Source organism: Trematomus bernacchii, unplaced genomic scaffold, assembly GCF_902827165.1.
Source record: "Trematomus bernacchii unplaced genomic scaffold, fTreBer1.1, whole genome shotgun sequence".
In the NCBI taxonomy this organism is placed as follows: Eukaryota; Metazoa; Chordata; class Actinopteri; order Perciformes; family Nototheniidae; genus Trematomus; species Trematomus bernacchii.
Window position 1 is genome coordinate 14,177,492 of NW_022987698.1, and position 17,365 is coordinate 14,194,856.

Consider the following 17,365-nt stretch of genomic DNA (forward strand, 5'->3'; position numbering starts at 1 on the left):
ATTTGAACACTGTCCTGACGTCAGGACAGTGGCGCTACGGCTATTGGGCCAACTCCACCAATCAGGAGGAGACAGCCACGGCCATTGCCGTTCGAAAGCGCTGGAGACGCTGTAGTACATATGCCAGGCCTGTAGGTGGTGCTGTTCTCACAGAATCTGCCCTTGCAACAACAGAGCTAAAAAATGTCAAATTGAGCGAAATGAGGCATGGCTGAAATGCATGATCTGTTTGGTATTTTGAAAAAAAAAAAAGTATAAATATGCCTTATATAGGTATGGTCCTACACTATATTATTCAAATATAGCATGATAAGTCCACTTTAAGTGATTTCTGGAATTGGGGAGACTTTTGCGTTTAAATAAACAATACAATACAATTCAACAAACAAAGTGAAATCAACAAAATAAAAGAAAATGCCATACATTTTTGCACATTTATTTTTTATTAAAGTTTTAATAAACTCTTCTTTATGTATTTGAACCCTTTGTATTAACAGGTTTGGTCCTCTGCAGTTGTGATTGGCTAATTCTGCTGATTGTCCACAAGGTTATTTGCAGCAGTAAACCAACAAGAAAACAAAACCAGACGGACCAAGAGGAAGTACTTCCCAGGTTAAAAAGTAATAGATGATCTTGAACTTTCCCATTGGGTGTCTCTCCTGCTGACTGTGGAAACCTGTCTGGGGCTCAAAACGGCACAAAGGAGATGAATATTTCTAAAGTCCATACCAGTGAGGGGAAACCCTAACAATGAGACTTCACCTCCCATAATCCTCAGCTTTTTACAGAGGTCTTCAGCTTCCTCCGGGCATCCTTGTGTTTCTTGCGATACTCCTGTAGAAACAAAAAATAGAAATGTCTTTAACAAATGTTCCCAAATTCAACTCTGAGTTTGATGTTAATAAAGCATTACTTCTGTAAACATGTACAAATCAAAATGAACATTTAAAGTTCTTCAACTCAAAGAAACTGAGATGGCCTTTTTCATATTTTGTGTAATTTTATGGACAAAAATTGGAAGACTAATAAAAAATGACCAATAATCGTTAGATGCAGCCCTAAACAACAGCTAAGTATATTGATAACATAAATACAATCCAGCTGTTTTATCGAGTAGAAGAAAACCTCTGAATTATTTTGGCCTAAATGACAGAATGACTGAGAAGTTGATGTAAACTGAAGGTCACCTGTCTGAGCTCGGTCCTCCTCTCCTCCCACTGCTCCTTCTGCTCCTCCAGCTGAGAGGAGCGGCAGAACAACTTGGGACCCTCTGATGGAGGAAACACACGGAGAGAAACATTTTAAAATCAGTTTGCTATCAGTCTGTTATGTAGGTTTTCCACCAGGCAAACATTTAACAGTGTCTGTGGGACAAAGATATACAAGATCTTCTTTTGTCATCTTCGTCTTCATCTTACCGGTCAGCCTGCTGTCTTCAGGGTAGAAGAAGAAAAGGCCGGTCTTTGCTGGAGTCTCCTCTCTGTGCACAGAAACAGAAACAGTTTAGAACCCGACTGATAGATGGTGAACTTGAAGCTGTTAGAATAATAGCTCAAACAAAAGAGGAATTTGAATACATCGAGCAGTTTACAGGAATCAATCGGAATGTTCTCACATTTTGGCGATGACGTTGCTTTGCGTCTTCTCTTCTTCCTCCTGCCCCTTCTTCTCCTCCTCCTCATCTGAGCTGCTGTCATGGAAACGTGGGTCTTGTTGCCATGACAGCTTTGGCGCCTGGATGCTCTCTATCTTGTACTCAGCTGGCAGATATATAAAAAGTATTAAAAGAAAATCATCTCTCTGTTACCCCTTTCACACCAACGCAACTCCGGTTCAAGCTCCGTGCTAGAGCTTTTCAGGTTCAGAACCGGTACTTCGGTTTAGCTCCGGCTCTTTTCACACCGCTCAGAGCCCGACTGGTGCTGCCGCTGCTGCGTCATGACGTCACAGTTTACGTCGCTGATTTTCTCCCCAACGGAGCTCACCTCACAACAACAACGGGCCGGGGACTGCGTTGCTTTTAATCATACGAAGCCAGATTAAATTAAATAACGACTTCTCCAACCTTATACTTTTCTCCAGAGTGCCGTGGTTCATTGTTTATTAATGTGTTTCAGCGGCATTTACCGACCGCTGCAGTGCTGCTGCTCTTCCACGAGTGTATTCTCCCGTTAGCTCCGGGTTAGCTCACACGGCTCTAAAGTATTCACTGTCTGACTGTCACACAAGCAGCTGATACATATCCCCAGTTCCCTTTAAGTGAATGTGTGTCAGTCTGAATTGACGCTGTTTGGCATCACAACGCTGTTATGAAAGTTTCTCTGGTATAAAATGGGTGATGTTAGCATAGCAACCGAAGCTAAACTGACTACTTGCTAAGCAGTTTTCTACAGGCACTTTTTACCGACGTATTTTTCATTATGATTCTACTTGTGATAGTCGGACATGACAACCTGTGCAGCCCATGTATTGATTCCATCCGATAGCTGCTATAATAACAAACAAAACGTCTGCCTGCTCTCCACAATGATCAATAACAGCGAACGGATGGTCAAAGTAAGGTACAAATAAACAGAATCACACGAAGCCTGGTTAGTGTTGCCTGACTTTATAAAGTGTGTTTTTTTTTAACAAGTGTGTGGTTGCGTTCTAGTCACTTTGCTCAGCACTACTGCTTGTTACAACTTTTATTTGCCGTACTCGCCTTAACTGTTAGCTCAGGTTAATCTCGCCCCCCTCCGACGTAAGCGTGACGTATGCGGTTCTTGCTTCTACACGGACAACTTTTTGGTGCTCGAAACGAACCGGATTCCGGAGCTTAGAGGCTGCTCCGCTGCGGTGTGAACAGGAAAACCCGGTGCTTTTCAAGCACCAGCACCGAACCGGCCCCGAAACACCGTTGGTGTGAATGGGGTATGAGAGTCAAAGTAAATATCTGAGATAAGACCTACCTGTCTCTCCACTTCCTGTTTCTACGTCGTCTCCAAAGAAAGAGAACTTAAATCCTGACGCCTCCTCTTTCTCTGCGCCACGATCAGCTGACAGGAGGGAAGACTCCAGGGTCGGCTGTTCAACCTGTTCTCCTGCCTCCTCTTTTTTTTTCTCTTCCTCTTGGTCCCAGTTTGTCTCCTCTTTTTCTGCAACAGCCTCCTCCTCCTCCTCCTCCTCCTTTGTCTGACCGAACACAGCCTTCAGGTCACCGGACACGTCGTAGTAAATCTCTTTAGAAACCTCCGGGAGTTTCTGAGCTTCCTCCCTCTTCTTCCTCCTGGCTGCCTTACTGTGAAGACATCAGATCACATGACAGTTTTACAGAAGTACAGGTAGAGCTGATAATAAAGGGCGGAGGGGAGGACAGATGTATTTTAGACCTTAGACCTGTATTTGAGAACAACCTGGAAGTTATCATAACCCTGGTTGCTTCGACAAAAAGGCATCGTGATATTTTTTTATTAGATTTTGGATTATTGCAGATAATAAGCTCTCGGGCAAACAAACATTTATAATGCATACAGGTTTTGTTCAGCAAGATAATCTTCAAAATACTTCCAACACCTTTTATGCTTTTTAAGATTCAATGAAATCACCAGAAGTGAAAGAGATATGTTAGGATCAAATTGAACAACACCGCAGTCACATGACTTCATCCTAGGGCTGATCGATTATGGCAAAAATCATAATCGTAATTGTGATTAAAATACGATTAATTGAGCAGCCCTACTTCATCCTCTACAAAAGTCATTCCTCTTAGTGTGGTGATATAATAAGTTGGGAAGATTGACATGCCATGAGTTTAAACTCAACAAGCCTTTTAAAGTGTGTTGACATTAAATGTTCCCAACAACCTTTTAGCCACTTGTGAGCAACCGCCGTTTTTAAAAGGCACGTACTGTAAAAGCTTCAACCAGGGACGCATTTTATTTCATAGAATGGAACAAGACAATCTCTTAAGCTTGTGTTAACCACAGACTTATTTCAGGCATCTGACCATGTACCCCTTTGAGGAATCCATTGAAATCCAGATTAGGGATCAAGAAGTTGTAAAATACTAATTTATTTCTTGGTTTTAGGACTCATTCCTGCATACAAGTATTTGGTAAAGATGACCTTTTTGTACATTTTGATTGGTTTGTCTTTGGCAGACTTAAACCTATAAAATATGTCTAGTTATTTGGGTCAGAATCCGAGCAGATGACATGGATCGGTGGGTTTATACTTTCTGTATTCGTACCTCTCTTTCTTGGTGTCCTCTGTCTTGGTCTCAAACGCAGCGTGTTCCTCTCTGCTGGGGTCGTAGTGCAGCGCTGACACATCTCTGCAAACACACATTTGATTATTTGGATTTATTTCCTATTTCAGATGAAACGTGTCCAGATTGTGTGAATGTGAGTGAGTCAGTGTGCTACCTGAAGGTTTTGGCCTTGCTGGTGGTCTTGCTGCTGCTGGAGGTGTGCTGGCTGCTGCCGAGGACGCTCTGCAGGATGGACAGGCTCTTCTTCCTCTCCTCCTCCAGCGCCTCCTCTTCCTCGGTCCCGCTCTTTTTCTTCTCTGAATCACAAACACACACTTTATTTAACAAGAAGTTGAGTTCACAGCTTTCACTTCAGTGCAATAAGTTACAAATGTCCAGATGGACAAAACAAAGCATATCACACAAACAAAATGTATCCAGCAGTATTCAAATACGACTCTCTCTCTACCTTTATACATCATAAATGCATATTTTTAAGCCTAGTTCTACTCAAGCCTAAATATCTTCTCGCACTGACAGAGAGAAAATTCTAAATCTTTACGAGAAGTTACTGTATCAATTTCTTTAGACAACAACTCATATTTTGACGCAAACCTAAAGACAACGTTTATTTTCTTAGCTTCACTACTGGAAACGCTCCTGAATGAGCCTTTCAAATCAATTACAAAAATACACCCACACATTCTTATTTGAGAAAGAAACAAGATGAAAATGAAATTAATACAAATGAATTTTGTCCAAAAATAATAAATCTTGTGTGAGAGAAGGACAAATGGACCAATAAGGAAATGACTGTTTTATTATCAGCCTCAATCATTGAGCGTGAACATACCAGAGCTCTGCAGAAAGGTGAAGGAAACCTATCTAGCTCTAAGCTCTACCCAAAGAGCCCCCTCACCTGACTCCCCCTCTTTGTCCTCAATCTGCTCCAGGAAGCGAGAGTCCATCTTGAAACGCTCGTCTTTCCCGAAGCGAGACTGCAGCTCCATCAGCTGGACAACACACACACACACACACAACAATTATTCATTTGCCATTGATGTCATTTGTAATAATATATAGAACTTGAATATAATGAAAACAGATATATGTGTGAACTCCTTTTTTCACCTTGTGTCCTGCTCGACCTTCAAACTCAGGCCTGATGTCAAACCTGCTGCCATCCTCCTCTTCATCAGCATCCTCCTCTTCCTCACTGCCGCCAAACAGATGAGTTCCAGACAGCTTCTGACACACCACGACACACAAACACACAGACACACACACAGTTCAAAAACAGATGATTAAGGAGTTGATTTCAGAGCTTTAAGGACATAACATTTTAGGTTATTGTCACAAGGTACATTTAACAAGGCCATAACATGACAACGATTACTTCTCTATTATTGGCTAGTATCATAGCAAGGTGACTGTAGAAAACTTCAACAATAATTCTTATTTCTTACATTTTTGATTATTAAGGTTAAAACTGTTTCAGGCATTCAGAATTGATATTATTGGAAAATCTAAATGATTGTCACTCGACACTATGACCCATAATATATATTCTGAGTATTCCTGATTGAATGTTGTTTTTGATAATGAATAAATACAGAATTTTACAGAAATTCATGGGCAGAATCTGAACATTAATAACATCAGTAACTTTTCTCTCACCTTTTCTTTTGTTGTGGTGTTCTTATGACCTGGTGCCTCATTCTCTGATTGGCTGTCCTGGAACAGCGTCTTCTTTGGCGTTTTGATCTCTGAAGTTGTCTGCTGCTCATCATCACTGTCAGCCTCCTCATCATCATCAGAGCCGAAGACGATGTGTTTCCCAGCTCCTGCTGCTGGAGCATCCTAATGAAGGGAAATACTGTGTGTTAGACACGCTGCCATATTACAGACAATGCTCAGTTTAATGCTGCTCTGATGAAGGCCACCAGGCTGAAGGTATGTCTGTTTGACACGGCCACATTCAATTGGTACATCGGTGTGTTTTCAATATTTGTACCTTTGAGTATTACATGTTAGAGCTTTAATAACTTAGGCTTTGCACCACAAACAAATACTGGAAAGGTACATCCTTCCAAAAACCAGACTGCATGCTAATGTTCCTCTGTGTCTGCTAACTTAACCACTGAAATACTCTATTAAGGATTATAATATACAATTCAATTAATGCAAACTTAATTAATCTGAAAAGTTTCCAAGGTCTAGACTTTCCCTCTGTAAAATTATTTACTGTTTGATAATTGTTTTCAATTAGTCGCTTCATTAATTGATATGATCATTTGTTTGTGTTGTTCCTTCTGCATTAGCATCCCTAAACAATCTTCCTCACTCTCACTGTTCAGAGCTGGGATACTAATTCATGTCAACATTTGGTGTACTGTCTTTATGTGTAAGTTGCTGTAAAAACAAAAACACAGTTTGGGTCAATTCATCTAAATCTAAACATCTTAAAGTCTAGACCTGAACTTATTGTAGACCTTAACCCGTTTGGCCAAATCCCAACCCTCAAGCAGCCCTCTGAAGAGGAGAGGACGGCCCAGGTGGGCTCTCCCTCACCAGGTTGGCCAGCGCTCCCTGGATCAGCTTCTTGTTCTCCTCCGTCTCTTTCTGCCTCTGCTGGACAGCTGCCAGCCTCCTTATGTTGGCCTTCCTCTGGCGCTCCTTTTCCTCCTTAGCTCCTAACGGGACCCGGAGAGGAGCCTGCTTTTCCTCCTCCTCCTCCTCCTCTTCCTCGCTGGAGGAGGACTCACTGTGAGGAGCAGGGGGAGGTGCTGCTTTCACTGCATCTTTAGCAGGAAGGATCTCGTCCTCGTCTTCTTCAGAGGAGGAGCTGGAGGATGAAGCTGCTGCAGCTTTAGATGTAAGAACAGTCTGATTTGCCTTTGGCACCTCCTCTTCCTCTTCATCCTCATCGCTGCTAGAGGAGGACTCTTTCTGAGCTTTTTCAGCCATGTTCTTGAACACCTTCCCCTTTTTCTCCAGTTCTTCCTCCTCCTCCTCCTCATCACTGCTGGAGGAGGAAACTGATTCAGCTTTCTCAGCCATGTTCTTCACCACTGCCTCCTTTTTCTTCGGTTCTTCTTCCTCCTCTTCCTCATCCTCACTGCTCTCGGTTTCTGTGTGTTTCTGTCCATTCATTTTGCTGCTAGTTGCTTTGTGGTCCATCTTTAGTTTTTTAACCTCAGTTCCTTCTCCCTCCTCTTCCTCCTTTTGTCCCTCTTCTGTTTCCGACCCCTCGTTCAGCGCCTTCGTCCCCTTGAAGGCCGGCAGCAGCTGGGTTGTAGCGTCTGCTTTCCTTTTCTTTTTCTTCTTCTTCTTTGACTGCTGCTCCTCCTCGCTGCTGTCGTCCTCCATGAGGGCGGCGAGGATCTCCTCCGGCGTGGTGCCCTTCTTTGGGGGCTTAGTTTCTCGTTCAGAGACGCTGAGGCTGCTGGGAGCTGTAGTCTCAGAAGTATCCTGGAATTCTTCAGCGAGCTTCTGCAGATCGGCCAGGGAGATCTCCAGACGAGTGACGTTAGAGAACATGGCTTCATAATCAGAATCTGAACTGGAATCAGCGGATTCCTCCTCCTCCTCATCATCATCATCATCATCATCACTTTCTGATTCTGAGGAAGATGGTTTTACAACAGGGAGGGCTTTCGTCTTCTTACTTTGTTTCTGAGAACTTAATTTCCCAGCATCCCTCCTCTTCTGTGTGGAGGGTTCTTCAGCATCCGTTTCCTCTCCAGCTTTACTTTTCTTCTTTGTCTTTGTCTTCCTGTCCGTGTTGTTCCCGGAGATGTTTCCTGCAGTGAGGGTCGGTCTCTCCTGGGGAGGAGGAGAAGAAGAACGAGGAGGAGGAGGAGGGGGTTTCCTGGAGGCCAACAGTTCATCTGTGTCTGCAGAGTCGTAGTCATTCTCCTCTTCATCACCATGACCTCCTGAAATCAAAAGAGAAGCATGTTCTGGCAGTTTGTCCCATTTTAACAACATTTACAAAAAACTGTTTTTGATTGATTGATTCAATTAACGTTTATTTATTTTTTAAATAACTGCTATATGTATATACAAAAAAAATTGGTTCATCTTCAATAATAATAATAATTAAAAAAAAAAGATTTCTTATTTATTTATCAATTTAATACATTCTCCCATTTTCATTCCTTTATATATCATTTCTATGAATCAGATAATATTTTAACTTTTTATCAAAGATATACTTGTGTTTTATTTGTTGGCAAATAAGTTACAACAAATGTCAGCAGTGTTTTCATTACATAGTTAGAGCACAACAAGTTGTTGTTCTTCTTGTTGTCCCGCTCAGTATATATTATGGTCACAATTTCTTTGATAAATAAAAAACTATAAATATTGGTATAAGATTTTTTAGAAGCTCCTTTAAAAAGACAAATGCAAAAAAAGATTTATAATTCTCAAAAAATGGACTTGTTTGAAACACGTCTGTCACCTTTCTGCTGCTGACGAGCACGGCCCGGCGTCACCAAATAATCCAGTCCAACCACTTCCAGTTTATCCTCGTCCTGCTGCAGTGCATCATGGGAGGAGCTCTGGACTGCCACTATTCTGTGGATCTCGTCGTCTGAATCGATGTCACTGAGAGTAAGAGGCGGCCCCTTCATCTGAGCTGGTCTGACTGTGCTGGGGGGTTTATGCCCGTTGGTGACCTGAGGAGCCTCTGTGAGAGCGACAGAGTCAACGCTCCGCTTCAATCTGACAGGAAAACAAGAGAGGAGACAGGATGACGATAGGGGTAAAATAACACTTGGATGAAGTCAATCTTAATACTCAAATACTCAATAGACTAAATATATTCATAGTTCTACACTTCCAGGAACTTTATATTGTTAATACCAACAGAGTAATCTTGACTTAAGTTGACCTAAAATAGTTCTAGACTCTATTTCCCACATGATTCTGTTTTGTTCCCATCTGGCACTGATTACCTAATACAGAATCTATTTTGGCGTAAAAACATGTTTGATGTTTGCCGATAGCTTAAAAATAGGGCTTTATTATTTATGGGGTTCTATAATTGTATAAAACATTTTGGATAATGAGAATCATAGGAGCCACCTAAAACAAAATATAAAATAAATCAGTGTGAGCAATTGTTAATTCAACAAACCAGCAGGAACTGGGAATTCCAGAAAATCAAAAGCCAGCTATAAAGTTTGGGGAATCGAGTACGAACTTATTCGAATTTAAGAAAAGAAAGAAAGATTTGGAAATCCAAGAAACTGTTGGAAATCTTTGAGAATCCTGAAGAGGACTTTGCAATTGGCATTACCCAATATCAGCAGGTGTCAGAAATGAGAAGAAACCGTAAGAAACATTTGGGAGTCCAATAAACATGTTTGCGACTTTGAGAATCGTGAAAATAACTTGGAGAATATGTAATGTCAGGAATTAGCTGAGAAGCCCAGAAACCATTGAACGATTTGGGGAATTTGAGAATCCAGCAGGACCTTAAAAGAGATTCCAGGAAGCGGGCGAAATTCCAGAGAAATTAAGATAAGACTGAAAACATCTGGGAATCACAGAAACAAACTGAAAAGTTCAGGAATTCTAAGAATAACATGTGGACCTCTTGGATGAGTGGAAAACCTCCCATGGTTACCTGGGTTTGCCCTCAGCTTTCAGTGAGTTGACCGCGTCTTTCGGGATCTTCTTGCGTTTCGGCGGCTCGTATGCGGGAAACTCTCCGCGCCTCTTCTTGCTGATGTCGTCATCGCCCCCCTGCAGCTCCCAGGTCAGCTGACTCACCGGGGTGGGCAGGTCTGAGGCGGACTGGTCTGTGGAGGGGCGGTCCAGCTTGCGGATGTTGTGGCTGTATTTGGACGGGTCGTACTTCAGGGTTCGAGCTCGGCTGCCTTTCTGACACTTGAGCTGCAGCACAGGCAGCACGCGTCCAAATTTACTCACCACCCAGTCCTGAAACCAGAGAGCACATGAAGACAGTCAACACCTTTATTCTTATATCACTTTCTCCATGCAACCCATTTTCACAGCAATAATTAAATAGCAGACATTAACAGCATCTCTTCTTATTTGATTACTAAGGAATCTTAAGCTACCATGAATACAACCAAACAGTAACAGCAGATATTTCCAATTTCTCATCCTTCCTGTTGCTTTTGGGCTTTCATGGGAGACACTACAGGTGAATAGAGTTGTAATTTAACAGTTGATTTTTGGTAATTACTTATATGTTACAAGTTTTCAAAAATGGTATGTAACAATATACAAATGAGGCATTATCTTATTCTAACTTTTAGTAATTTTGGAAAACTATACAGGTTCAAGTAGACAAAGTTTACGAAATTAAACACCTACATATTATATATATGTATTTTGGAGTTTTTTACAAGACAAGAGTGTATAAAAGACACATATCATGGAACTACTGCCTGAAAAACAATGTTTTTGCCTGGATTTTCTTGCCTTAGATGTCAATGACTTAATTAAAACAGCTAAACCAGTTAAGGAACATATTAAATTGGGTAGAGTTGTGGGCAAGACAGAACTTTTTTTACACGACCAGCTGTTATTAGTTATTTTTTGGCAGTCAAACCACCAAAAATAAAGCTGTAAATGAGTGTACCTCGTGTCCTGGTACTTCTGTCCCCGGCACCGCTGCCTTCATGGTAAAGTTTTCCACGCCGGCTTTGCTCAGGGAGTCCAGCATCTTCTGCTTCTGGTCCTCCGGTGCAGGCGGCAGGAGGCGCTGCTGCTCTGCCGTCTGCCGCTCCTCAGCCAGTCTAAAGATACAAATATTACAAATGAATGTTCAACTTGATGGTTGAATATGTCAACTTCATCCTGCCCCATAGTGATTGAGTTAATGTTAGACTGAGAAGACTTTTATGATGAGGTGAACGTGAATGTACCTGTGCAGGAAACTCTCCTTAGCGGTTTCTATCTGCAGAGTTCCTCCTTTCCATTTGGATTTGTTCAGCACCGTCATACCTGCAGAGCAAACAGACTGATCTCATACTGATGATACAACACAAGCTCTGACGTCAGGTATGGTAAACACAGGGTTAAACACACTACAATAAATCAACATTTTAAAATAATTTTCCAGAACCAGTATTGTGCAGCCATTTATCTGATTATTTTTTAGTTTGTAGATACTGAAACATTATCTATGAAGAGTATTCTATCTACCCACACTGAAAGTATTTTTTCCTGTTTTCATTCAAATAAGGATGAATGACACCAAATGTGCAGATGGCTCAGTTCACTTACATTTCTTTAGGTCGGCGTCTGTAATGTTGATGTTAATATAGCTGAAGGTTTTGTAAGGAACACCTGCAACAAGAGTCAGAACACATTCAGGTTAAAAATAATACAAATTAAAATAATTGATAGCAATAACCAGTACTAGAAAAGTGTCTTTCAAACGATAATATGCGTAATTTTTACAATATAATTTACTACAAAATGCGAAAATACCTATAAGAGCTTCCCTAAATGCAACCAACAGATCTTTTTGTAAATATCAACAAAAAAAAAAAATGACTGACAAGGGTGGATACTAGATTGTGTGCAACATAAAATACAGCATAATAGTGAGCAGAATTAAATGTAATTTAAATATCTAACTGTAATTATAATGTCTGAGCGTCCAACCATGAATTTGACTCCTCACCTTCGTCGTCCTTCCTGGTCCGGAGCTCCACATCCTCCACTTGTCCAAACTTTCCAAACCGATCCTTGAGATCCTTCTGAGTGATTGTGTGGCTCAACCCACCAACGTAAAGCCGCTGCATCTCTCTGTATCCACGACAACACTGTCACTGCACACACAACAAACACCAGCAGTCAGTCCTCTGTTCAGTAACTCATCAATACAACATGCATGGGTGCAATTTAATGTAACATAAAATGCCAAAAATATTTAAAAAAGTCAATAACAGGTGAATCAACCAGAAATATACTCAATGACACTTTTGAGTATAGATTAATTGGCATTTCTAACTTTTTAATTTCCCTTTACTTTATGCGCTCAACTCTGGAAATATGCACCTTTTTGGTTTTACAATAGTGAAAGCTGTACATTATACATTTCTGGGTCAATATTTTGAACATTCAATCCTTTTTTGGGGAGCTACATGTTTAAGAAGTAAGTTAAAGTGGACCTATCATGCTATATTTAAATGATATATTGTAGGGCCATACCTATATAAGGTATATTTATACGTTTCTGTTTTCAAAATACCAAACAGATCATGCATTTTAGCCATGCCTCATTTCGCTCTATGTGCTGTTTGCTGTCTACGGGTCTGATTCTGCTGACCACGCCCCCCTGCAGGAGAGGTGAGCCGTGCTCTGATCAGCTGCTGGGCTGTCAGAAGAGGGGGAGAAAAAGAGATCTCCGTCCTCCGTGTTTTATTATATAGAGCCGTTATTCATTTGTTTTAAAGCTCAATAAATAACAAAGAAGACCTTTGACCGGCACTTTTCTAATTTTGTCCGGAAGATTTAAACTTTAACGGACATCTTGACCGGCGAAAGAAAACCTAACTGAAACTCTGCCGCACGGTCCCCTCGTTCCTTGGAAGAGGCGGAGAGGTGGGTGTTTGTCATCTGCTGGTGGACTAACCGGAGAGAATTACAGTGCTTGCCTCGACGGGGAGGGATTACATTGAATTAAAGCAGCGGGAGCAAACGCTTGCCTCGGGGAGGGAGAAAAAAAGCCACAGCGGAGAATAAACAGAAGGGTAACCATGGTAACTATGGGCGGGAAGTCTTCTTCGCTGCTTTTGTGGCAGACTACAGCGCCACCTACAGGCCTGGCATATGTACTACAGCGTCTCCAGCGCTTTCGAGCGGCAATGGCCGGCCGTGGCCCAACCCCACATTCCCCTGATAGGTGGAGAGTTGGCCCAATAGCCGTAGCGCCACCGTCCTGACGTCAGGACAGTGTTCAAATCTGGATCAGTTTTTATCAGATCCGTTGCAGCCCCTTTTTTAGAGATTTGGGTATGGAGGAAAATAGAGAGGGTTGTGTTTTCTGACACTTGGTGAGTTCCCTGGAACACCGGGGACACATATTCATGTATAAAAGACGTACAAAAGTGCATTTTGCATGATAGGTCCCCTTTAAGTTGAAAACCTGAAATAGAGTGACCCTTTGTATTCACTTCATTGCAGCCTACCCTAGAACTTAGTATTTTTATCCTTTTAACGCTGATTATGTTTTATTTGTAGACTTTATTCTATGTATTCATTCGGTTTTTAAGTCAACTGTATTGGGACCATGCTGCATGGTGACTCTGCCCTTTAAATAAAACAATGGATTGATTAAACAGTAACAGTTACAGTAGGCAGTGCAAGTAAAAGTATAACATACACACATAGAGGTTTTAAGCATAAACATGTTAAAAGTAGACATTACATACAGAAACAAACTGATGAATGTATGATATTAAACGTGCATAGACTAAAGATGTGACATGTACAGTATAAACAGTGGTATACCATGAATACGCTTTAGGTCAGTATATACAGTTTCGATAGAAGTTTTTTAAACAATGTGTTTAAGCAAATATAGTGCAATTTGCAGGTGAGTGTGAGCCAGTAGCTAGTAAGACAGAGACAGCCCTGTGTAAAAAAAACTCTTAAATCTTAGGAGGAACTAAGACAGCAGCACACAGTCTAAATAAACCACCTTATCTAAATAAATTCACCAATAACTGAGCCGAAGATTCTAGATCAAACCACTGGTTTAAATTATATCGACAGAAAAACCAACAAATGTTTACCTCACATGTATCCAGCTGGTGTTACCGGTAAATCTGTCCGGGGTTGCACTCCTGCAGTCTTTCCTTTCCGCGCTTGTTCCCTTCCGCAGACGCGAAACGTTCCGCTGTGTGAGATTCAACAACCGCTCTAGAAAAAACGAAAATAAACGCAGAAAGGGATACCGGTAAGTTAATAAATAAAATGCTTTATTTATCAGTGTTAATCATGTACAAATATTTTTTCATCTTGATTAATTAGCTTAAAAAACGTTGTAATCATTCAGGATTACCAACAGCTGACAGATACGCCTTCGATGTAGGGGAACCTCATATTTTCCAGCTTGGACAACTTTTTATTTAGTGCATATTAACAATAATACATAGCTAATGTACTTTTAAAATACAGATCTTTACATTAAAATCATCAGTTCTTGAATCTCTAGATAGGCAAACTGTGTGACGCTTTCTCACAGAAATAGTTTCTCCCCCCTGCTCTAGGCGAAAAGTGGTAAGGTCCGAGGGCGCGAGGCTCCAAATTGCTTTGGTTGTCAGAAAGAAGAGTGATATGAGGAGAAGAGGATTAAATACACTTATTTAATTCAATTTACATTATAAAGAAGACCAATACGGTAAGTTAACTTTAGACTTGACAGTTTGACTTTATCTAGTGTCTTTTTGAAGCCTTCGTAACTTTAGCTAGCTAGAATGCTCTGCTACTGTAGTGAATATACAAAATAAACGTTAACCCCTTCACAGCGAATTTAGTTTATAAATTAAATATGTTCAGCAAACTTTTGAGAGGAGGAGAAATGCATTTATAACTAATGTGGGAAAAACCGCCTGTTTAATTCTAAGTTCAACTAGGTATAGACAAGTGGTGTAATGTAACGTTAATGACATTACATTAAAACAAGTTTTACTTTGCTGTAACGTCACTTGTACCTAACTTAAAGGAAACCTATCATGCTATATTTAAATGATATATTGTAGGGCCATACCTATATAAGGTATATTTATACGTTTCTGTTTTCGAAATACCAAACAGATCATGCATTTTAGCCATGCCTCATTTCGCTATGTGTTGTTTGCTGTCTACGGGTCTGATTCTGCTGACCACGCCCCCCTGCAGGAGAGGGGAGACGTGCTCTGATCAGCTGCTGGGCTGTTAGAAGAGGGGGAGAAAAAGAGATCTCCGTCCTCCGTGTTTTATTATATAGAGTCGTTATTCATTTGTTTTAAAGCTCAATAAATAACAAAGAAGACCTTTGACCGGCACTTTTCTAATTTTGTCCGGAAGATTTAAACTTTAACGGACATCTTGACCGGCGAAAGTAACTGAAACTGAAACTCTGCCGCACGGTCCCCTCGTTCCTTGGAAGAGGCGGAGAGGTGGGTGTTTGTCATCTGCTGGTGGACTAACCGGAGAGAATTACATTGCTTGCCTCGACGGGGAGGGATTGCATTGAATTAAAGCAGCGGGAGCAAACGCTTGCCTCGGGGAGGGAGAAAGAAAGCCACAGCGGAGAATAAACAGAAGGGTAACCATGGTAACCAAGTCTTCTTCGCTGCTTTTGTGGCAGACTACAGCGCCACTTATAGGCCTGGCATATGTACTACAGCGTCTCCAGCACTTTCGAACGGCAATGGCCGTGGCTGTCTCATCCTGATTGGTGGAGTTGGCCCAATAGTCGTAGCGCCACTTTCCTGACGTCAGTAAAGTGTTCAAATCTGGATCAGTTTTTATCAGATCCGTTGCAGCCCCTTTTTTAGAGATTTGGGTATGGAGGAAAATAGAGAGGGTTGTGTTTTCTGACACTTGGTGAGTTCCCTGGAACACCGGGGACACATATTCATGTATAAAAGACGTACAAAAGTGCATTTTGCATGATAGGTCCCCTTTAAGTATTTCCAGGTACTGCTATGTTTATTCTGAAATTAGCCATTTTGCATAATGGTTAGTCAAGATACATTATGCTAATACTTTTTAACTTTAACTGAAGTAAAAACACAGGTATTGTATTTGTTAGAGTATTTAACCCTTTGATATATCCCTTTTTTTAAGCAAGTAAAATAACCTTGTACGATTTACATTTTAATGCAGATTGATCTATTTTTTACGATATCCTTTTCACTCTTAAGTGTTTTATCTTCATGTAATCTTTTTTCTGTATTTTGTCAGCACAGAATTTTTTTACAATACTAATGTCATTTAGTGACAGTGGTCTTATTTGCCATTTCGATTGTATTGTATGTATTGGTCTAACTTCAGCCAGTGAAAGTTCTAAACGATTTGTATTTATTCAGTCTGTGTTTGTCCTTCAGGATGATGGAGAAGATGAGCGAGGAGAACATTGAGGAGGTGCTGGAAACCCAGATCGAGCAGCTCCAGGCTGAAGTTGAAGACTTGCAGCAGCAACAGCAGGACAACCACAAGGACATATTGTTCAACTTCAGAGGACATATGCAGGATGCAATGTGAGTTTCATTTTATTTTAAAAGTTGAAATCTCTCTCACAGTCTTTTCAAACTGTAATATTTGTCCACATACAAGTATACCTAGGTGCTGCAGAAGTATCAAATTAAGTAGAACATGTTCAATAAGTGCTCAACCATCATGACAGTAAATGAATGGCCTGTCACCTGTCCCAACAGGTCGTATATCTGTGGACAGAAACATGGAGCAGAGAAAGAGAAGGTGCTGTCCAGGCTGAAGGAGGAGGTGGAGGAGATGGAGGAGGATCTGAAGCTGCAGACACGGATGAATGGCATCAGTCTAAAAAGCTGCACCACAAAGACTCTGAAAAAAAGTATGAGCACCACGCTGTCCACACAATAGCCTTTTATAGATTTAGTGATTAAAGGTGGGGTATGTAATTTTGGAGAAACCAGCTCGAGTGCGCTAGAATTTGAAAATACACAACCGGAAAAAATCTGCCACTTCCTTACAGAGCCCCTCCTCCAACACACACGAACGCGCACATGACCAATGAGGGCACGAGATAAGTTTGTGCACGAGATGGAAGGCTGACAGGCAGGTAGGCCATCCAGTTATTTTAGCCGGGCCGGCTAAAATGATTGGTTGTGCTTTTTACAGCGCTACGGCTTCCACAGATGACATTTTTTTTATGTATTTATTGTCAAAGCATTTAAGATATTCATTGCTATCGGGATGTTAAGAGCATTCCATGGAATATAACAAAAAGTGTTTCTGAAATAAATTACATACCCCACTTTTAATCAGTGAATCAGAAAAATGATGTGAACATTACGTTCTATATGTGCAGTAAATTATTTCAACTTTTTTTTTACCTTACAGTAAGTGTTATTAGAGGTTAGTACCTTGTTCCAAGTCTTATAATTATAATTATCC

General features: G+C 41.0%; 2 protein-coding genes across 5 annotated transcripts in view; one reads left to right on the top strand and one right to left on the bottom strand.

Moving 5' to 3' along the window:
• Positions 1–422: 422 nt before the first annotated feature.
• nol8 (nucleolar protein 8) lies at positions 423–14,191 on the bottom strand. 2 transcript variants are annotated; one of them, XM_034138674.1, is made up of 18 exons: positions 14,017–14,191; positions 11,901–12,048; positions 11,498–11,560; positions 11,137–11,215; positions 10,851–11,007; positions 9,867–10,180; positions 8,697–8,959; positions 6,803–8,169; positions 5,909–6,091; positions 5,363–5,476; positions 5,151–5,244; positions 4,407–4,548; positions 4,232–4,315; positions 2,952–3,280; positions 1,616–1,760; positions 1,419–1,480; positions 1,188–1,270; positions 423–834 (listed from the first exon to the last, which is right to left on the bottom strand). In XM_034138674.1, exons 2-18 carry the CDS (start codon positions 12,019–12,021, stop codon positions 775–777), a joined length of 3,660 nt encoding a protein of 1,219 aa, XP_033994565.1. In that variant the 5' UTR covers positions 12,022–12,048; positions 14,017–14,191; the 3' UTR covers positions 423–774. The 2 variants fall into 2 exon arrangements, with proteins under 2 accessions (XP_033994565.1, XP_033994564.1); XM_034138673.1 differs by having other exon boundaries at positions 5,363–5,479.
• Positions 14,093–17,365, top strand: part of cenpp (centromere protein P) — a 119,240-nt gene continuing 115,967 nt past the window's right edge. Inside the window, exons 1-3 of one of the 3 annotated variants that reach the window (XM_034138681.1) lie at positions 14,093–14,180; positions 16,318–16,470; positions 16,648–16,802. In XM_034138681.1, the coding sequence (XP_033994572.1) occupies positions 16,319–16,470; positions 16,648–16,802 (307 nt within the window). In that variant the 5' untranslated portion in view covers positions 14,093–14,180; position 16,318. Of the gene's footprint in view, positions 14,181–14,525; positions 14,625–16,299; positions 16,471–16,647; positions 16,803–17,365 lie in introns of those variants that run through there. The other 2 variants (XM_034138680.1, XM_034138679.1) reach the window with 2 other exon arrangements.

Coding starts and splice junctions, on each gene's coding strand:
- nol8 (XM_034138673.1), bottom strand. CDS start 12,021: ATGCAGCGGCTTTACGTTGGTGGGTTGAGCCACACAATCACTCAGAAG. Junction 6,092..6,802: donor AGGGAGCGCTGGCCAACCTG/GTGAGGGAGAGC, acceptor TCCCTTCATTAG/GATGCTCCAGCAGCAGGAGC. Junction 1,761..2,951: donor AACAGGAAGTGGAGAGACAG/GTAGGTCTTATC, acceptor TATATCTGCCAG/CTGAGTACAAGATAGAGAGC.